The sequence below is a fragment of the Maniola jurtina genome, chromosome 17, assembly GCF_905333055.1.
Source record: "Maniola jurtina chromosome 17, ilManJurt1.1, whole genome shotgun sequence".
In the NCBI taxonomy this organism is placed as follows: Eukaryota; Metazoa; Arthropoda; class Insecta; order Lepidoptera; family Nymphalidae; genus Maniola; species Maniola jurtina.
The window spans coordinates 6,286,741-6,309,858 of NC_060045.1; the positions used below are offsets into that span (position 1 = coordinate 6,286,741).

General features: G+C 36.7%; 1 protein-coding gene across 2 annotated transcripts; it reads right to left on the reverse strand.

Moving 5' to 3' along the window:
- Positions 1–84: 84 nt before the first annotated feature.
- Positions 85–17,079, reverse strand: LOC123873628. 2 transcript variants are annotated; one of them, XM_045918546.1, is made up of 19 exons: positions 16,774–17,079; positions 16,104–16,210; positions 15,357–15,596; positions 14,582–14,744; positions 14,018–14,156; positions 13,036–13,248; positions 12,205–12,406; positions 11,456–11,630; positions 9,393–9,578; positions 7,510–7,669; positions 6,425–6,545; positions 5,413–5,538; positions 4,444–4,598; positions 3,926–4,020; positions 3,276–3,404; positions 2,528–2,665; positions 1,480–1,553; positions 1,078–1,161; positions 85–279 (listed from the first exon to the last, which is right to left on the reverse strand). In XM_045918546.1, the coding sequence occupies exons 1-19, from the start codon at positions 16,985–16,987 to the stop codon at positions 91–93; spliced, it is 2,910 nt and encodes a 969-aa protein (XP_045774502.1). In that variant the 5' UTR covers positions 16,988–17,079; the 3' UTR covers positions 85–90. The 2 variants fall into 2 exon arrangements, with proteins under 2 accessions (XP_045774502.1, XP_045774503.1); XM_045918547.1 differs by lacking the exon at positions 5,413–5,538.
- Positions 17,080–23,118: the final 6,039 nt, after the last annotated feature.

Consider the following 23,118-nt stretch of genomic DNA (forward strand, 5'->3'; position numbering starts at 1 on the left):
TAATGCTTTTATTGATTAATAATTATAATTATATATTTACTAGGAAACTATGATAATAAAACAATCTTTTTCTATAATGAATTGTTTACTTCAGTAAAACAGCCGTTGTGGAGCAATTTGACTATGAATATTGGCAAGCTTTTTCTTAACTATTGAACAGTTCTTCATATTGGTTAAGTCTATATCTATCATTGGCTTCAGGTCTGGCTGGGAATTCACGATATTTTTAATCACCGTTTTCATTTTCTTGAACGCTGCTTCAGGGTTATCCATAGTGATCTAAAATTAAGGTTACTTTAATGAAAGTTCTACTTTCGCTCTCTGTTCGCACCGTGATGTGAGCAGAGTTATTTTAGAAATATTCTGGCCTCACGGAAGACCAGATGCTGGGTCCATTTTTGTACTACACCACGCATCTTGTTTGAAATTATTATTTTGTCTATGTCTGTGGTTCCAAATAAACGCTTTTTCTTTAACCTAATCTTTTAAAGAAATCTATACTAATAAATAAAATTGAAGTGTCTGTCTGTAATTTCGAAATAACTGCCTCATATTAAGCTCATAGGGTTATTTGAACGATACCTTAACTGAATCACACGTTTTTAAAATTTTTGTCTGTCTGTCTGTCTGTCTGTTTGAAAAGGCTAATCTTCGGAACGGCTGAACCGATTTTGACGGGACTTTCACTGACAAGTAGAGGATTGACCAGGGCGTAACATAGGCTACTTTTTTAACCGACTTTCAAAAAGGGAGTTGTGTTTTTTTTACCTATTTACACCGAAATCTCCGAGATTTCTGAACCGATTTGCGTAATTTTTTTTTAATCGATAGAAGAACTTTGCAACATTGTTTCATAAAAAAATAAATCCACGCGGACGAAGTCGCGGGCATCAGCTAGTTTTTGATAAAAAAATGCTATTCAATCGTAGAGTGAATCTACCATTAGGTACTTTGGAAAGGCCTTCCTGTAGATCAGAACCAGTAAGAAACTCGGCGGTTAATCGGCTGTTGATAAAGTAGTAGGTAGACTAGTAGGTCTCTAGACTTGTATAATAGTTATCTGTGGTAGGCACTTACGGTGTCCCAGAAAAGACCAGGAGTATTTCGATGAATTTCCTCATAAGTATCCTTTATGTGTGTTGTGAAACTTTCTGAAGGTATCTGAAAACAAACTAATGTTAATTCAAACGCCAATCAGTGTTTTTATGTTAAAAAAAATTTAAAAATATTCGTCTTCGTTTATCTAGTATAAGAGGGTACTCATGCTAAATTACAGCTTTCTATTTACTAATAGTCTCTGAGGTATGAGCAAAGCCGCAGACGGACAGACAGACACACGGACTTGGCGAAACTATAAAAGTTCCTTGGTAGTACGGAAACCTAAAAACAGCAATTTCAATAGCAACGCGATAATCACAACTTTCGTGCTGAGGAGGAAGGCGTGTATCTAAATTGACGCAGAAACAGAGAAAGTATTACCTCCTTGTAATGGTCTAGTTGATTTACTATAAAATTTGGATCATCAGTGTTAGTTGGTCGGCGATCTTGATCACCTAGTAGGTACAAAAGAAAGAGTTTTAATATTCAACAACTTTGAATAATGCTCTCCTCGGAACACGGATACGGACGCGGCGTCTTGCAAGTTATACGTAATGGGATAGGATAGATATCCTGGGTACGACTGACTCTAGTGAGAGTCCTTAGATCGGGTGTGGTGGAAGATTTCGATCCTGAATTTCCATAATTTCACACAGCTGTCCCTTCATGGCGTGGGAGTAACAGGAAAGCTGTTACCTGAATGTTACGGGCAACACTTAGGGCAGAAGAGGGAGAGGCCGCTCACCAACAAGATGGTTTTTTATATTTTTTAGGGTTCCGTACCTCAAAAGGAAATACGGAACCCTTACCTATAGGATCACTTTGTTGTCCGTCCGTCCGTCGTGTCTGTCAAGAAAACCTATAGGTTATTCATTCATCATTCCCGTTGACTTAGAATCATGAAATTTGGCAGGTAGGTAGGTCTTATAGCACAAGCAAAGGAAAACCACCAATTTGTGGTCACATCGCAAAAAAAAATATTTTCAATTTTCAAAGATAACTAAATCAAGTGGGGTATCATATTAAAGGGCTTTACCTGTACATTCTACAACAGATTTTTATTTATTTTTTATGCAAAATAGTTTTTGATTTATCGTGCAAAATGTCCGAAAAAATACTTGAGTACGGAACCCTCGGTGCGCGAGTCTGCTCGCACTTGGCCGGTTTTTCAAAATAAGTTAAAGCCATTTATTCAAGTTACTTACCTTATACGAATAGATTTGATTTTTAATGGTTGAATTTATAAAATGATTGAAATAATTACTTACGTAAACTAAAACAGTCTACGAGGGTACCAAACGCGCCCTGGTCTGAGAAGAAGCCCACAAAAAACTGAGCCGAGTATTCTTTTCATCATCACCATTTTAGCATTGGGTTCCTAGTTACTTTACCATATTGATTTAAAAGGAAAATAAAAATCCAAGCTCACAATGTTCAGTGGTGTCGCTGTTCACAAACAGGCCGTTTTCAATTAGGAACGCGAGCCAGAGGTCCGAGTCCTGCGGTTTCGCGTCTGCGTGAGGCCACGCCACCTTTTCGCTAATGGACTTCATTAGCAAATTCTCCACTGCAACCGATTTACAAAGGCCACTATGGAAACTGCATGTTAATGCAAAATCAAGATAGAAATATCACACTAATATTATAAAGGCGAAAGTTTGTGTGTATGTGTGTGTGTGTGTAATGTGTATGTTTGTTACTCCTTCAGCTAAAAACTACTAGACGGATTGGGCTGAAAATAGATTATACCCTGGATCAGCACATAGGCTATTTTGTATGCCGGAAAATCAAAGTTCCCACGGGATTTTTACATCCACACGAACAAAGTCGCGGGCATCAGCTAGTCAAAAATAAAACGGGAAAATAAGCAACGTTAGTTGTTAGTTTACGAAAATACCTAATTTCATTGTAGTAAAACAAGTAGTTCGATTTGAAAATGAGGTATACCTCATTTTCAGTTCAAATAGATCTCAGCCGAGCTTGTGTGTATTTACCTACCCCTCATTTACACTAGAGCTTTTTTAACGTCCGTTAAAAAGCGTCCAAAAGGAACAAAATATGTAATCGCAAGTATCTGTTCAGACGTAAAAAAGGTTTGACGTGTGTTATACCTACTTGGGAATGGGGTAGGTATTAGCTAAAGTACTAGCTAGAATAATAGTTTAGTTAAATTTTACTTTCTCTATCAATCCGAGGTTCGACCATCATTCCAGAAGTAGAAGGCACTTGATCAATAAACACGGTGTTTTCAGGAGATGTGAATGTGACGGACTTAGATGATTTTCTACTATCAGCGGCACCAAAACCTGTAATTCAAATATACCTATAGAACGCGACAGGTCGAGATGGCAATCGGGGTGGGGACACCCCGCACACCCGCACAGCCCCCGCTCTAACTCGAATGGGATAGCGCGGGAGTGCGGGACGAACTCCTGTCCCATACCCCGATTCCAATTCCAATGCACCTCGTCCGTTGGTGTGCGGGCGCCCTCATCCCGATTGCCATCTCGACCTGTCGCACTATCCTTAGGCATATATTTACCTGCTAGACTGGAATTAAAAGTGGTTTTAGTAACATTTTGTGACGAAACCCATATATGAGAATTTTTGAACTTAGAAAAAGTAATAAATCTCCGCGTAAAAGTAGTTTCAAGTTTGTGTCATTTCTGCATTAAAATAACCTAATCTCAAAAACACCACTTAAAAAAAAAAATATTTTAGTAAAATTCTAAAGTGGTTTAACTAGCATTAGGTGCGTAACATTTTAATATTGTAACCACTTAGTCCTAGGCATTTATTTATTTTGTACCTAGGTAATTTAATTTACCTTTCCACGTGAAAGATTTGTTACAGTCAATACTCTTTTGCACAGGTGCGTTTGTTGGATCTTGTTTATTTGGTAAGGAGCGATCAGTTGAGGGTCTGAAAAAAATTACGCTTATATTACGTTTTTCGGTAATTTATTAATCATTAATCTTACAGTGTACAACAGAAAACATTTGTCATGGTAAATCTCTTTAATAGTTACCTACCTACTACCTACCTATACTTACTTGCTTAATAAATAAATATCTCTTTTTTGTTTGTTTGTGCTTTATGCGTTCCTATACATATCATAATCATCTGATTACGATGAAACTTTGTGCATTTGTTGTTGGGACTTGCGGGGAAGTTACTGATAAAGTACCATCAACGTACTTAGGTGGTTCATATAAAATCCTGTGTATTTGATTAATAACGTAATTTAATCTGCGCAAACCACCATATCTCACTCATTGTACACGCGTACGTGCGCGTTCAATGAGATATATATCATTGCCGTAAAGTAGTAGTCGTTCAACTAACTTTTTTGACTGGTTTCGTTCTTGATTAAAATCGAGTCCACACACATCGCTGACGTATTCGTCAATACCCTGAGGTTCCCTGTAAAGGGAACGCAGACCAGAATCTATGTTCTTACTTTTATTTAGATCGGCCTTATCTTCCACTAACGAAGAGTTCTGTAAATTAATAAATCACTGTACAAAAAATCCAATTGCCTTCAAACTCGGGGAAATTAATGAGATTAACGTTGTCTGTTTCGCACCCTCCTTCGAAGAAAAAAGAATGGGAGATAATACATTTGATGGGTAATTGAGACTGTCAGATTTGGATTCGGAATGACTATTTGTTTATGTCACAGATCTATTAGATAGGCAAAGATATTATAAAACTCCAGATATGCACAGCTCATTTTAAAAATTGAAGTACTTATTTAAATAATGAAGACAAATTCGTACATAGGAACTGTGTGTGTGTGTGACACATATTTACGCGTAGCGAGACAGAACACATAGATATTGGCGCGGGGTTTACGAATCTTTTGGCACCTTTGATCATGCTTCAGAAAATGGCGGCCCGTTACCAGAGTTGTAGATAGGTATGTAATAGATCTGTGATTTATGTGTACCGATCGTAAATTTATAATAGTCGTGAATATGTATCGAACTAATAACTCACAAAGATTTTTGAAAAAATGAATAAATAAATAGATGACTTGCATAATTTTTGTTACCCACGGCGACAGTCGGAAAGAAGACGGTAGACCGGTAGGTATATTATGATCTCTAATTTGGGAAACTTCTCCCTCAAAAGTACTGGACCGATTTTGATACGATTTTATGTATCACGTAGGTACTGCAGAGCAGAGTTTGAGACCTATTTTAAAACGTTTTTATAAACTTGCTTTATTGCTGGTCTATTTTTTAGGTTAGACAACAAGGGGTTATAAAAAATATGTGGACTTAGTGGGTTTAAAAATATATGTATACCCACCGAAATAGACAAAGCGATTCTGTCGATAGCCTTGAAATCTACATTTCGACGTGTCTCGCTGTCCATCATGAGAGAACATTCTGAATCTATTATAAATTCACTTCTTTCTTTATCGTCTGTCAAGACCTAGCAAAAAGAAAAAGAATACAAATAAAATTAATAAGAAAAGAGAATAGTATGTTGAGATTTCAATTTCATAACTATTATTAGGGTTCCGTACCCAAAGTGTGCCCACGGGACTCTTTTACTTAGCCTCCGCTGTCCGTCCGTCTGTCACACAGTGTTTATTTTTTATTGTCGCTATAACAATAAATAATAAAAATATCAAAATAGCTGCCATGCAAATAAAAAAAAATATTTAAAGATAGGAAGCCCTTCGAGTGCGTGTTCAACTCTCACTTGACTGGTTTAGCTTGAAGTTTGATCAACTACTATTCGTAGCAATATTTATTTCGTAGACACCATGGTAGAGGTGCTACGGCATCTCTACGTCGTATTCCTTAGGGTCATGATCTTTACAGTAATCACATAAAGGTTGAATGAAAATAACAAAATAAAAACCATACTTAAATGTAAATAAAATATTTTATATAATGCACGCGTAGCGTGTACGAAATAACCACTTCGTAGCTACAATAATTTCGTAGAAACCGTAGTACTTTCATGTCGTAGGTAATTATTATTATTCTTAGGATCATGACTCCATCCAGAAATCGCATAATGGTAGGGGTTTTCTCGGTGTAATAATACGGTGGGCTGCCAGGTACTAGACCACAGACTCCACAGAATACTTTTTATATAGTCTACGAGTCTACGAATGAAGGACCGTGCGCTCCAAGGCAAGTAAGAAAGGTAAAAGCCAAATTCTCTTCAAGACCTCGGTCATCCATCCAGTTACCGACTTGGATTGGTGTTGCTTAACCAGCATACCACATAGCCATTGACAATCATAGTCATAATTTTCATAGAGGCTGAAGTAGAAATAATAATTTGATTAAGAGTAGGTACTTACCTGAAGTATCTCGTTAAGTATTCCGTTAATAATGATTCGACCGGAAAGTAGAACTTGTAAAGCTGATAACTCTCTAGAAGAGACCTGGGATAGCCTTTTCTCATGAGCTAAATTTCTTGCCCTAATTCAGAAAGAGACACTGATATAATAATTTTTCATGCGCCATTCAACCGTGAGTCATTCAACTTGCATCCCAATACGATTCAGTAGTTTGTCTTATAATTTTCTGTCTAAAAGTCTGAATAAAAAAAGGTGGCTGACTGATCTACCAACGCACGCTCACACGACTGGATGGATCGGGTTATCTGCATGCAGATAGCTATTATGACGTACCATCGGCTGAAGAAGGACTTTTGAAAATTCAACCCTTAAGGTGAAATAATTTTTGAAATTTGTGTAGTCTACACAACACAACAATTACAACAGCAATTATGCTCCTTTTAAGCAGCTCAGGCTTTGAATGAGACGCTCAGGATGGCTCGGGCGTCCGAACGGAAGAAGGTATATTTTGAGCATTTCCTGTCATCTTAAAAATCTAAAGTTTCAAAAAAATAATGCTATGTAGATCCAAATTAAAAACCTTGGTCCTATGTAGTAATTTGGAAACATTAGTTTTTCAAAATTCCCACCTTTTTGGACCATAACTTAAAACTTCTTTTTCTAGTTAAAAGTCAGTAAAAAAAGGAAGAAAGTTTGACGAAAGAGGTTAGTAGTTCAGGCAAAAATAGCTAATGTGCTCCCAGCCGTAGGGTTTTTTTGATGACAAGTTAGCCTTTGACAACGATGTCATCTCATCACAGACTCACTAAGATGGCGAAGGCTAACCTGGAATGGCAGTTTTATTAAACCCATCCAACATGAGAATGTTGGGGATCTTTACTCATGTGCTTATACTACTAGTTGTTTTCTACGCGGTATCGAATGCATGACTAACCTGGTAGGTCGGTAAATATCTACAGACTAGACAACCAAATTTGTACTTGTAAATTTTTAAATTGACCAAGCCGGATAAAGAACTTGAGATCACACTTCTTACCACTGCACTAAAGTGGTCATCAGAAGGTATAAAATAATCAGATACTAACTCCTTCCGTTCATGTTGTCTAAGAGCGAGGTTTCGTTTGTCCAAATAGTGCGCTAATATCAGGAACGGTCGGTACCCGCGCAGTTTCAACATGAGAGCACCCAACAAATCCATTGTAACCAACTTGACTTTTCCATCTTTTACGAACGCTTCCTCGCGACCTGCGGGAAATTTAAGGGCTTGGAAAGACACAACGCGTGACGAAGATCAACGCAATTCTTAGATGTTTTAACACTAAGAACTATAATATAGGAATCGCGCTGCTATAAAATACAAAAGTGGTCCAGGGGCTTTACGCCAGACATTTTACTCTAAAAGCCGAACATATCTTTTTTTAGCCAAATATAACAAATAAAACCATGATAAAACCGAGAGACTGAACGCGACCGTAAAAAGTCAAACATGGCCGGCTAAAGTCAGACGCCTGGCAAACCTGGACGTACTTTAAACCTACAGTTTCTTGTACTTGCGGTATTTTATTTTGGTTATACCACAGAATACTAAAAGGCACCTTTTTTAAATTCATAGACTAGCGCTTAGCTGCAGCCAGTTCTCCTGGAGAGTGATGATGCATCGATGATGTAAGATGGAGCGCACTTGCCTAGAAGATGCTTATTCACTCTTAACTTGAAGGTACTTATTAGGTACCTTCAAGTTAAGAGTACGTATAAAACCTCTCAAATGGTCAGCCTGATAAAAGTCAGCGAAAATTGGACGCAGGATTTTACTACTTTAACGAAGACATCCCACTAAATGAGGCATAAAATCGGACAACGTTTTTCTAGTCGGATGAAAATCGACCTCAGACAGAAAGCGGTCGTCTGCGGTCGTCTTCTTAATCCTACATTTACATGCCTTGTTAGTGTTACTTCACGCGTTATTATACGAGGTATACTTAAGCTTTCCCTTTGCTCTGTACCTTGGAAATCCTTGCTGTACAAATACCCTTTACGACAGGGGACGATGTAGTGAAGTACGCTAGTTATATGAGTTTTTTTTTGTCTCAGAAAAGTCTTGGCACTAGAACTTATTTTTATCTGCATTTTTAACGTACTTTTTATTTTTTATTTTACTACAATAATATAATTTGCATCGCGAATAATTGTCAACACATCTCTAACTTTCCGGAGCCATGAATACTTTGAGCAATTAAATATAACTTGCAATCATCATATTGATCAACCCGCTTGCGTGGATGATGCTCTTTACAGCATGAGCAGGTTTTAGGCTATAGTCCGCCACGCTTACCAAGTGCGGATTGGCAGACATCACACACCTTTGAGAACATTATGGAAAACTCTCAAGCATGCAGGTTTCCCCTCGATCGATATATGCAAGTGATATTTAATTGCTAAAAACCCACATAATTAACACCGAAAAGTTAGAGATGCGTACGACTTGACGTATTGAACCCCCGACCTCTGGACGCCTATCGGTTATTACGGTTTGAATAAACCGTTTTTTACAAGTATTTTATTTCTTTTTATTACAGATCGTTGCGATTATTACTAACTAGTAACTACATTTAACTCTTAATTAAAACTCTTAAATCTAAATACTCAGTGATCTAATGGCTTTAAGTTTGATCGTAATATTTTCAATTAATAACTCAAAATTTAAAAAACGCCCGACACAAAAACCCTTTATGAGAAAACTAGAAAGGAGCTGATAACTTTCAAACGGCTGAACCGATTTTCTTCGATTAATTAATTATTATAGCTAAGAACAATCCCGATCAATCCGCCTTTCAAACAAAAAAAAAAACTGAATTAAAATCGGTTCATTCGTTTATGAGCTACGATGCCACAGACAGATACACAGATACACACGTCAAACTTATAACACCCCTCTTTTTGGGTCGGGGGTTAAAAAAAATATATATACTTAGTCCATATGATTCGCCGTCCATTTCGCTGTAAGTCAGGAAGTCCCCAGCGAGAAGCATGCCGTCGAAGTTGCGTCTCGTTATAACTTTGTAGTGGTTCGCGTAATGGTAGCCAGCTGTTGTGTGCTGCAGGGCCAGCTCTATTTTGTTGCTGCATTCTTCTGCAAGACGCCGGGCTAGGCTTCCTGTATGGAAAGAGTGAATAGTTAATCTAGATGTATTTCATTTTTAGGGTTGCATATCTCCAGAGAAAAAGGAACCCTTATAGGATCATTTCGATATCTATCTATTAGTCAAGACCCGTCAAGAGAATCGAAACCTATAGAGTACTACTAAAATTAAAAAATACCTATACTTAGAGCAAAATTTAAGTGTTATTTCTTATACGATGATACCTTACCTACGGAATCATTCGTGTGTGAGCGTGACTCGCAATTGACCAGTTTTTAATAAGTTTCCCCGTTTTTATAAGCGCAACAAAAAAGTTTGGGATGATTGGGGACATAATATCCCACAATTTTTTGACGACTTCCTCACCAGCAAAGTATTTGACATACTTAGACAAAAATTTTTTTAGGGGTGCGATGATATAACGAAGGTCCATGTATAACAATATGTCGACAGGAAGTCGCCAAAAATTGACAGTTTTACGTTCAATGACAAGTTAGTGTCCCGGACTTCGTCTGTTTTGGTGTTAGCTGGCGGGCGTGCTCTGCCTTTTTGGAGTGTTTTTTTTGTTAAAACTGACTGGAAAGCGCTCTAAGGGGGTTCCGTGCGTATGTCGGCGAGCGCCGGCACAGACGGGGTCCATACTTGTATAGTTTAACTAACTTGTTACAAATAACTACAAACTTGACATTGGCTAATCTTTGTAAAGCCAGACGAGAGAGAAAAAAAAAGTTAGTTTCCCTACAGCTATAAGTGATGATATTATGTAGTTTAAGATGGAAGTGCGCTAGGCTAAGTCTAAGTCATCAAAATATTTGAGTAGCGTAGGAAAATAGTTCCTAATTTTGTTGGTAGATGTGGTTACGTTTAGGCGTACAAGTATTAAACACAAACTGTTTCATGTTCTCTAGGACGATATGTTAATATGTAGTTTCAGTTACTATTCGGCACTCTGCCAAATGAAAATAACGGTTTTTGTGCATGAAATTGTTTAATTTTCTACTATAACAGCGTGCTACTAATAGCTTTTGGCTCTTGAAACTGTTCAGCTGTCTTGATTCCAAAATTGGCGACAGGTGCCTTATTGAAGCAGCCAAAGCGGATGCCAAACGGAACAATTGGCAAGAGATACGTCGTCAATTATCTTTTGGTGGATGTAGAATAAGCGAAGAAGCTGGTATCATTGTTTTAAGGCTTCGAAACAAGAATACCGTTTTAATTTTATAATCCGTACTTCATGTTTCGTATTTCGAGATAGGATTGTACAGGCATGTTCAAGGTAAGCGTTATCAGTATAGTCACCATCGCATCACCTGATGTCTCAACCAATAAACGTCCATAACTTGACTAAGGTCTCTGGTAGAGATTTCCACATTTCACGATCTTGTGCCGCTTGTGTTCTGCGGCTTACTGCGATTCTTTTGGTGCCATCTGTCTACTCAATAAATAGCTTACCGATATGGGGCTACTTTGCCAGAATGTACAGTCAAAGGCCGTAAGTCGTTCAGCACCTTAATGATGATATTCGCATGGCACAGTTATGCACATGCATTAGATGTGTGTGGCGTGTTTATAGAAAAAGGTCATATTGTGCGACAGATTTTTGATGCAACATTTTCGCGAATTGCTACTCGAATTCTGAGGCCGACCGTACCATAGGACCCTGCTGTCCATCGATCCCCCGAGCTTCAGCTTTAATAAGAAGCAATATCCTTACCTTAAACCTGCATGGCTGAGAATTCTCCATAATGTTCTCAAAGGTGGTGTGGTCTGTCGATGCGCACTAAGCTAGCGTGGTAGACTCTGACCTAAACCGTTCTCATTCTAAGAAGAGACCCGTGTTTGTAGCCGTCAATGGGATGACCATGATGATGATCATCCCATTTACCCTTACCTTTACCAACAGCCTCATTGCCTACAAGCACTATGATGGGAACATCGGTGGTGTCAGCCGGAGGGACGTAGGGCGACACTCGCGACCTCGTCAGCTGCTGAATGTAAAGCAGGCGAAGAAGCCGTCGACTTGCGAACACTGATACGTCGGGTGACATGTACATCATCGAAGAACGCTGTAAACCAAGGATAACTTCTCAATTTCACTGCTTCTGCACTGTTCTGTATAAAAGGCATACTTTGTAATTGAACTTTGTGGACTTTACTTATCCTGAGGATACTACAGTGTCAAAGTGAAACGTACGTTGAGTGTATTTTAGATGTATGTGGTGTTGTATGGTGGTGGTGCGTATTCCTTCCATACCGATTTGTCTGTTAGTCGATTATAGCGTATCAAGTTTATTAGTCCTTGTGTAAAAGGCATACTATCAAAGTTTTCCGACACATATTACTAAGGTAGAGAAGAGAGAAATACGGAAGCCAGAAGAGCGCTATAACTGGCTTTTTCCTGCTACGTATAAGTAGGTACATATTCCTAACTTGAATATCTAAATTCAAGGGAGTGAAACGCATCTTCCAGGTTAGTGCGTTCCAACTTAGAGTCTAGACCTCTTCATTGCTTTTAACTACTAACTACTAAGCATGATTGTTGTTTATCAAAAAACGTAAAGTAAAAAATCTAGATTTACGCCGGAACATTATTGAAGTCCAAGGAAGTTACAAAAGTAAATATAATTTCAGGCGCGTTACCTTTTCTACGGGATCCAAATCCCTAGCATCCAAGTTGAGCAAGGTAGGGAATGTATTGATGACGACGTCCTTGTACCCCGGCACGTTGCACACGGGGTTGGAGCGGAGGTCCACCAGCATGAGACGTCTTAGCTTTCGCATGTACACCGCTAGCTCCAGCAACATACTGAATCTGTTATTCTTCGCGTGCAGTTCTCGAATTCTTTGTATAGATAAAAGTATTATATTGGATAAAATATGTAAGTATAGTTTATTTAGTAGGTACTCATATTATTAAGCACGGGCCTCCTGTCAGAATGAGAAGAGGTCATAGTCCACCATGGTGGCCAAGTGAGGGTTGGTAGACTTTACCCACCTTATTTACATTATGGAGAACTTTTACATATATGCAGGTTTTCCTCTTAGGTATGCAGGTTTCCCACGATGTTATCATGCACCATTCAAGCGTGTGCTATTGAATTGTTAAAAAAAGCACATAACATAAGCAAAGATATAGGAGTGCGTGCCCGGAATCGAACCTACGAATAGGAGGCTGAAGTCTAAACCATATTCTACACGTGTATGATAGAACTTACTCAATATCTCAACCTAATTAACAATATATGAAAGCAATTATTTCTTCACCGTTAAAGTACCGAGTGTTATTTATTTGCTTACAACAAAAAGTTAAAGTAGTGTGCCCGGGATCGAACCCTGGACCCGTTGAACAGGAGAGATGGATGTTTTAACCACTAGGCTACCACCGCTCACATCCTAGTTTTAGTCAGTATCTAATCTACCTATGTAGATAGGTTATATGATACTAAATAGTCGAAAAACTGATTCACAAACCTTGTGCAACCCGAAAATATTTTCATAGACATAAGGTTATTCTCGTTTAAATTAAGATACTCGAGATGTAGCAGTGTCCACAGGCCTGCGTCTGGCCCAAACTCGAAGCTCGATAAGTTATTATAGGAGACGTCCAACCACAAAAGACGCAGGTGATTCAGATTTTCCAATCGTTGGATATGATTGAACGAGAGGTCGAGGTGACGCAAATATCTAAGGGAGCGAAAAAAATAACAAGATGTATAGGTAATCTTTGTGAGGAAATACACGAGTTTACGATATCTGACTGTACGATAGAAGAACTCTATTTCAATATTGGTTAACCTTTTAAAAGTGATCTTATTCCACGCGATTTCGTCAGTGTGAATTTAATTTTGTAAAAAATATCATTGCTCAAAATTCCTTTTTTGTCACCTAGGGCTGTAGAATAAGGTTATACTAGTAACTAACCTACGTTAAAACCAGCCAAGTGCAAGTCAAACTCGCGCACCGAGGGTTCCGTACTCGGGTATTTTTTCCGACATTTTGCACGAAACGTAAATCAAAAACTATTATGCATAAAAAATCTTTCATATGATACAAAATTTGTTCATGAATAATTTTAATTTTTTTTTTGGTGGTGTTACTACAAATTCACGGTACTCGGATTTTTCCTTTACTTGGGCTATAAGAGTAATAATACGTACCTACCTGCCAAATTTCATGATTCTAGGTCAAAGAGACCCTATAGTTTTTCTTGACAGACACGACAGACGAACATACGAACAGACGGACGGACAGACAGACAGACAGACAGACAAACAGAAAGACAGATAACAAAGTGGTCCTATAAGTGTTCCGTTTTCCTTTTGAGGTACGGAACCCTAAAAATCTCAAGTTTCTAGATCGCAGTTTGAGCTGTAGGTATCTATTACTTTGATAATGATAGCAGTTTCTCTTTTGGATCCTAGTTAGAGGGATTATGAGATTTTAATTTAGTCACCTTAAATTTTGAAGTCCACTTATCTCTTTAATATTATTGTGCGCTAGATCTAGTACAGTAATCGACCACAGCGCACTCAGATCACGAATCGTTAACACAGAGTTATATCTGTAGTGTACTTCAGTTAAAAACCATTGCGCTGTAAGAGTAATTTAATGTTCTAATCATAAATAAATCTAGTCATAAATAACGCTCTAGAAGAAGTTCTAGAGCGTTCTAGAGACTAACGACGAACGTCGAAGTTCTAGAGACTAACTGACGGCCGGGATTTCGTCCGCACGTAGATTTAGAATTTCAGAAATCTCGTAGGATCTCTGCGATTTTTCAATTGCTGATATGCCTATCCGTAGAAATTGGTATAGTGCTCTCCCTGTCACATCAAAATCTTTTGAGTAGGTAGTTTGGCATAATCATCATCATCATTAGCAACCGGTAGACACCCACAGATAGACCTAGGGACTTCCACATGTCATGGTCTAGCGCTGTCTGGGATCCCTCCGACTCGTAAGCTCATAAGCCTTTCGTAATTGAATAAATCGTAATGGAAAAAAAAAATTCACTTACGTGTTTCGTAATCCAAAACAGTTCTTAATCTGTTGTAATTCACAGAAAAATACTGTAAATATGGAAGCTTTGACAGAACATTTAGATCACTTATTAAATTTGAAGAGAGATCTAAATATACTATGTATTTGTAGTGCTGCAATACATCTATGTTAGTTAGATACTGTAACAAAAAAAAAAACAAGTAAATTATTATCCAACATAAAAACTTTTAAGGACTTATTTTTTCAATCGCCCAATAATCTTTAACTAGGGATGTTTCGTAGGTTTTTCTATAGGAAATCTGAATTTTTTTCAGTTAGGTTACATCTAATTTACCCATAACAGATATCAAATCAAAATCGATAGAGACTCCGTACTGTACCTATTTACGATTCAAGTAGGCAGAATTTGGATCTCAATTTGATGAAATAAAGCTACACTTCTACAATCAACGTCGCTTGCATGCTTAATAAAATTCCTCGTATTATAAAATCGTACACGCGTATGCGCGCATTTAGTGTGACGTTTGGCCGTGCAGTTTCGGTTTGCTATCACGCATTATGTAATTAGCTTTCACCCCTAATTTCCATGTAAGTTATTAGAATAGTCATTAATCATTATAGTGCGCCCAAAACAAGTATTAGAATCTGTAATCTGAATACGAAGCGTATGACTGCGCATTGTACAAAAACAGATATCAGCCGCACTTTGTATTTAATCCTTAGTTCATAACCTGTGCAAACCGGCATGTTCTTTATGAACTCCAAAATAGACTATTTTGTGATCACTGTACCTTCGATGATAGATCGAGCTTGATGTAAACAAAGTCTCCTAGAATCGGTGTTCGCTTCAAATAACTAAGACATGCGGTGACCATGTCCCCCGTAAGCACTCCTCTTTCAAGTTCGGGAACGTCTTCTATCTTCCTAATACGAACCACAGGGGAATACGCGTCTTCGTACAAACCCGGGAAATTGTAAAAACATCCCCATAAGTTATCTTCATTCAGCAGTGACGTCGCGTTCACGAAAAACTGAAATTAACCGTCAGTAATGAGAAAGCAAACATTTTTACACCATCTATCTTTATCAAAGGAGTTTTGTTATTCAAGGCGAAGCTCGGCTTAAAATCTTTATTAGATGTCAGTTGATCCAACGCTTCATCTACCGCGCTGGTTAATTTAAATACCCAAGTTATATTTTTCTAGTATCTGCATTGGAAAATTTATGAAAATTATTGCAATTCGAGCATCGAATTCGAGCGTTGAAGCACAATATCGTCAGAGTAAAATAGACCTAAAAGTGGTGGATTTAAAGCCAAAAATTAAGTATAGGTAAAAGGTATAACAGTCAGTAATAATACTTGATTTTATTTTCACAAAGTTTTCGCTTGGAGCGCTGGCTGTAGAACTATGAACGAGCTTGCGTTTTAAAACCAGATTTAGGTCCATTTTACTTTAATGATGTGTTTCGACGATTGAACTCAGTTAGTATAGTGAGATTTAAAAACTCATTTTAAACACGTAGTTAGTTGTACTTACGGTTTCGGAGATCGTGCTGTCATTATCTTTACTATTTATTGTAATTTTATCGAAGTCGATATTCGTAAAGTTCTTTGGAAACACGCTGGTGCTTAGAACACGGGATTCTGTAACATCCATTATAAAATTCTATTTGATCATTTAAAATGAGTGTGGGAAAATATTTGAGTAAATAAAGTTATTGAAATATATTTCTTTATATATTCGGTAGGCGCTTTTCTTGCAGACTAAACTTTTCAAACAAATCATTGGTTTCATATATTACTATAAAAGCTCGAATTTATTATTCGGACTTTTGCATATTTCTGAGGTAAAACCTAACATTTACCGAAAATGTTGGTAAAAGTCCGAAATTAACGAAGGTTACATAACAGATTGGACCTTTACCAGAAGACGAGTGCCATGATCCTCAAAACTGAGAGAATGAGGTGAGAAGACAGAAATGAAACCAATAAGCCGGAGTAGGTAGATACTATTGGCAATAAGTAATACACCTCAGTTAACCTTATCTAAACAGTAGTTTAAAGGTTAAACTGAGGTGCAATGCGAAAAGAGTGACGCGTAGTGCAGAAACTAGGTAGTGTTTAACTTATGCTTAACGTAGCAGTTAACACGCAGTCATACCACCTTTTGCCTCAGAAACCGGCTTAGTAGAAGAGGAAAATAATACCTCTACGTAAATCCGAGAATGTCAAAGCAGGGATATAGTTAATCCTCGATAGATCTGTCCACGTATGCAAAACACTTCCGAGCCGCAGCGGTCGAAAGGTAGAGTTCGAGACACCCAAGGACTTTCTAGGCTTGCTCACTGGAAAAGTGTCCTCAGTTTCCTCGACAAAATCTATCCTAAACTGTCTCGTTCCCACTCCATTTTCTTCATCCATGGTTTTTCTGTCTTTCCTAAACAAAAACTAAGATAGTTTTTAGTTTAAAACAATTTATTATCGCAATAAAAATGTGTGAACGTACAATACAAGTATACATTTGACAGTAAGTTATGATGACAACAAAGATGACAGCCAATTTAGCTGTTTAAAGAGATAGTTTATACCCTGGGAAATCGAAAAGTTCTCGCGGGATTTTTAAAAACAACCGTGCGAGCGAAGTCGTGGCATCAGCTCACGGAACAGAAAAAACAGTGCATCAGCTAGTATAAAGTTATAAATTGTTAGATATTATTATATCAAGTCGTGACTTGGTCTTAACTTCAGATGACTTAAATAAACTAAATAAGATAAACTTTATTAATTGAAATCGAGAGTGTTGCCAAACACTTTAAATGATATTATTTACATCTAGATCAGAGATAAGGTTAAACACAAAATTGCTCTTCAAAGAGATCCATTATATTGTCAAGTCATTAAAAGTTAATTCCTGTTCTTAGAGTTTAAGCTTTGAGGCAGTTTACGAGTCATAACATTGTGAGAGGTTTCGGAGCAAGAAATGAATTTACAGCCAAGTTATCAAACGGAATACTTTTGAATTTCTCTATTCAAAAAGACAAAGCTTTTGTAGATAAATTATATATCCTTACCTACTCAAGTAGTCATACTAAATTGCATCTAAAAGACAGCCATAGGTAAGTTTGGTAAAATATAACGAATACTTTAAGGTGTGCGGGTAATACATAAATATTTAACAACTAGAATAATAAAGGCTGCCGTGCTTGTGAAAAATGCAGAAGTAGGTATCCGTGGCAAAACAAGAAAACGGCTCGCAGAGTTTTAATTACATTTTTAATTTTCCCGAGTAACGATTTGAGCTAAGATATTATGATTTTTGAAATACGTACCTTATGTTATCTGATTTATGGTTCTAACTACTTAATTAAACTTATTTTTTAAATAGATTATATAAATAGCATGATTATGATAAAGTTATCTTAACTTAGATTTTATTTCTTTCTTAGATCAGATTAGATTAGAAAAACCTGAGTTAAATCATTAGAATAAAAATATATTATTGTAGAGCTCGTTTGGATCTACAATATTTAAACTAAAATCAGTCAAAAAACGTTCTGTGGTTTTTGGCAGGGAAGAGGATATTGCAAGTTTGATATAAACTTTAATTTTACAAAGATTCAAGTGATGTTTCTGGATCGTGATTTTCAGAGGTGTCAAGCCATCAAACAAGAAAATAAGGACGTGACGATAGTAAATCGCAGTTAAATAAAATAAAATATAACCTGTAGGATTAGCTTAAAATAGATAAAGTTATATCTTGTTTGTATATCGTACTAGAAGATGCCCGCGGCTTCGCCTGCGTGGATTTTGTTTTTTTTAATCCCTCTCTCTTTGATTAGGAACTCTTTGATTTTCCGGGATAAAAAGTAGCTTATGTCCTTCCCCGGGATGTACTCCAAGTCTGTAACTTTCATTAAAATCGTTTCAGTGGTTGGGCCGTGAAAACGAGCAGACAGACAGACAGACAGACACACACTCGCATTTATAATATTAGTATGGATGTGGATAGTATGGTTTACACATTTGGTTTGTTTTCATTTACGTGGTTTTCATATTGTTAAAGTGCATTGGTGCTAGGCAACTCCAAACAGTTGTTGTGTAAGGACAAGCAAAAGCAAACTGAAAAGAGAAACGGAAGATAGTTCGTAACTTTAGAAGCTCTTCAGAGATTTGTCTCGTAAACAGTTGCCGCGTCTTGTCTTACTGAATGATGAATGTGGCACGAAACATATTTTTACACTTTGTACTATACAATTTTTCTTTCTATACTAGATTCATCTAGATGTTGTTCCCGACTATGTCCGCATAGATTAAGGCTTTTAATATTCCCGTTTTAGGCTATTTAAACTAAAAAAATCGACTCTCACTTTTCATGTTTTTAACCCCCGACCCAAAAAGAGGGGTGTTATAAGTTTGACGTGTGTATCTGTGTATCTGTCTGTGGCATCATAGCTCCTAAACTAATGAACCGATTTTAATTTAGTTATTTGTTTGAAAGGTGGCTTGCTTGATCGAGAGTGTTCTTAGCTATAATCCAAGAAAATCGGTTCAGCCGTTTGAAAGTTATCAGCTCTTTTCTAGTTACCGTAGCCTTCACCTGTCGGCAGTGTTACACTTGTTATTACTTCTGTGTAGTTATACTTACCTAACAGGTTTCTATAGCATTGCGAAATTCAACTTTGTAGCTCTTTAATTGTTTATTTTTAAACTGGCTGTTACACAGCTAGACGGATAGAAGGACTCGACGAAACAACTACGGACTCCAAAATATGGTATTTGGAAAGTCCGTCAGATTCGCCGTCACTGACATGTGATTTTCCAATTTTCGTTCTCAGATGCGTTACTGTTTGTTTTGCACTCCCTTGATTGTTAAAACGAAGCACTGGCTCGGAACAAATTGTTCAAAGCAAAAAGGATATTCGCGTATGCAATGTATGTAGATGTGCGCCAATGTATAAATTACCCTCATTTGTGGTGTTTGCGAATTAATGTTGTCATTTATTTTGATCATAATAAAATTTGTGATTCCTAAAAAACCTTACTTCAAGTTAAATACCATTTTGTATATAATCACACCCTATGCTAAGCGATAACGTTTTCGGAGTAAATTCATGAAAGTATTAGATGATTGATGGACGTTTTATAAAACGAGTCTGGTTTTCCAATAAATTTCGTTCAGCTCAGTGAAATAACATTAAAAGACCGATTATTAGAATGATAAAGGCGAAAAAAATATACTACGAGAATATTTACAGCTCACCTTTTGGTATCATTTTGTCTAGTCTGAGAAAGGCTTTTTTACACGACTACTGAAGGTTAGTGTCTGGCAGTTAGACTCCGGTATCTCTTTTTCGGCATACATAGTCTAATAGGAAAGATTGAAACATAACTCAACAGAACTCTAACAACTTATGAAATTTTATTTTTGGCTTTTAGCTATCATTTCAGCTTCAAGTATTCAAGCTAGAACCAGGTTACACCAATATTACGAAGGAAACTTTTGGGTATAAATGAAGTGATTTCAATTCGACGAAGAACAAAATTAAATATCTAATTAGATCCTAATAAAGCTATCAGGAATTCTATTTGCAAGCAAAGAATTCTAATTAAAAATGCCAATTTTTTCCTCTTAACATCGAAATATAATAAGTAGGTATGTTTGCTTCGTTACACACAAACATAGAGCAAGTGAAGGCAATGTATTATTTATCTTCTTAGGTAGTCCTTACTCGTTAGGTAGGTACCTACACTCTTTGCAAAATAGTCGTGGTCAACAATTCAATGTTATTGTAACATAATTGACTGTATTTTTTTAAATTCCGTAGGAACTCTTTGATTTTCTGGGATAAAAGTATCCTATGTATTAATCCAGGGTTTAATCTATCTTCATTCCGAATTTCAGTCAAATCTGTTCAGTAGCTTTTGTGTGAAAGAGTAACAAACATACATACACACAAACTTTTGACTTTATAGTGTGATTTATTTTTGTTGTGTTATTTTTTAGTTTAGCAGATTTGTTTTGAATGTTCGGCTTGTATTAGGGTATAATAGTCCATGCAAATACTACCTACGCAGTTATAGGAATAATTAAATAAAGAAAAAACAAAAACATTGTAACTAGGATAAACGCAGGTTCGCTTATTTTATTCAACGCTAAAAAAATGTTGCAGAGAATCTTAAGATTAGATATAGGTATAGAGATGCCAAATAACATCATAAAATGGAATCCCAAGTCGACAATCCGTCTTCGTTTAGAGCATTCTAGGCAACGAGGCAAAACATTAATCAAAACAAAGGTGTCTTCCCCATGCGTACCAGTCTTGATAAATGGCATAACTTCTCTGATCTTTCAGGCATCATCCTTATTTGGTGATACCTCCATGTTCGTTGCAAGTCAGCGTGAATTTTGGTCGTATGAACCCGCGCTCAAAGGTACCAAAGCTGATGTTGAATAGGTTCCTAATTGACATTCTTGCAATGCAATGGCTTTCAATACGAACACCTTGTCGACATCTTATTTCTTCAGATGGTCGTCTTGCGTCGTTTACACAAATGTCAGTAGGTATAGTAAAATTTTCATCGAACGCACTGATCAAGTGTACCTACTCTACTCAAGGTAGCACTCTAAGTACTTACTACCTTGCGATTGCCGAAAATTTTTTGAAGCCATTTCCATTATCAGTGCATCAGAGAGCGTCATGAGAGCTTACTTTGAACTAAATTTTACTTATAGTATATAGTTTCTATATGTTTTTGTATAGTTTGTATATGTATTTTAGTATACGAACTTCATTATAATACCAACTGTTGCACATAATTACCCGTGGATTATTTATTTATTATGAGTAAGTATAGCACAAAGGTATACCTTAATAATTTATCATTCTGCTGCGATAAACAAAATTTTGTAGAGCGATTTACAAACACAAAATTACTTTTCGGAAAGTTATAAAGTTTTCATTTATGGCCGACGACGCGCGACGTATTGTCTTATATTTCTGTTGCCTGCTAGATTTTCGATTGTTCAGCAGTCACTACCGAAATTGGTTTTTAGAGTTTTAACGTATTCGTACATAGAACACAAGTTGTGAAGACTTCTCCTGCCGCTTGATTTGAAAATATCGTTAGGTACACAAGACACTAAAAATGGGTAGGTAAAGAAACAGATTCTCTCCTTGTTGTAGTCGTGTAACTATGTTTAAAAGTAAGTGATACCTAAAGGCAAATATTTATTATAACACAATCAAAACTCAGTTTTGGGATTAATTAATATTCTCATAACGAACACTGATCCTTTGTAAATTACTTTTCCTTAATGAAATTTATTACTTCCGGTTCACGATATCTTTTCGTCCAATTAAGACCCCAACTTTGACCCGCAATTTTCTGGCCACAGATTATCCCGGGAAAAGTTTAAGGAGGGTAGATAATAAATAAGTAACTGTAGACAATACAGAGAGGAACTTAATTTAACTCTTAAAAGGTTTACCATCGAATTGCCAAGGTTTCCAAATATTTATCTTTACAAAACTGAACGGGTAGCTTATATCCCACCAAAAACATTTTATGTAAAGGTTGCCAAGACTCACAAGTTTATAATGTTAAAAAGTTATGAGATCTCTAGTAGAGCCAAGCCCCTACCTGACCTTTGATTTGTGCTGCCCATAGGACCTATCCCAAGTCCAAAGTAAGCTCTAAGTACTGTTGACTGTATCACATTCATAACAATCAACAACAAATAACTCTACTCACAAGCTCTGATTCTACAAACTCTACATCCTGGTAAAAAAAGGACGGCTTGGCCGTTTAATGTTCGTGGATTAAAGCCCGGAATAGCTTGTGCGACAATCAAGTAATACAATACAAAGTCTTTACAAAACTGAACGGGTAACTTATGTTCTTTGTACGCACAGTAAAACAGTACTGTACCTATGAGTACCTATGCATTAGATACTCTCTCTGATTTTATAGCTTATATTTAATCAAAAAGGGAAAATATATTATATCGAAATTCCGGAATATCACTAAGTCAGAATATCACTATGCTAGAAGTCTGAGAGTTGTCTGTTGAAACATTAGTAACAATTATTACTATCATAATATTCTCAATACATTTTACTTCATACTTATAGATTGTTTAACCACAATAAATATGTCGCAGAAAAGCTTTTGAATTGCTTTTATTTTCCAGAAATTTTTGGTCATTGTTCATTGTAATGTATTGTGTGCCGATAAAATTGGAAGTAAGAAAATTTTCACTGCACACAAAAGACGAGATCCACTGTCCTTCCCGACAATAGCTTTCCACATTCAATGTTTTTTTTATTATTAAAAAAGTTAGGTAGGTATATGAACGTATTTCTGGCTACCAATATCAAAACCGAAAACTTTTAGTAAAAATATGAAAGGAGACCCCTACTTACACACGGAATTTTGAATAAATATTTGTGCCTTGGTTGTGTGTCAATTCGATTGTAACAAATGTGAACCAACATATTCGAAGCCAACTTTATCTAACTGAAAAATACGTCCATTGTTGCAAAAACTAACTG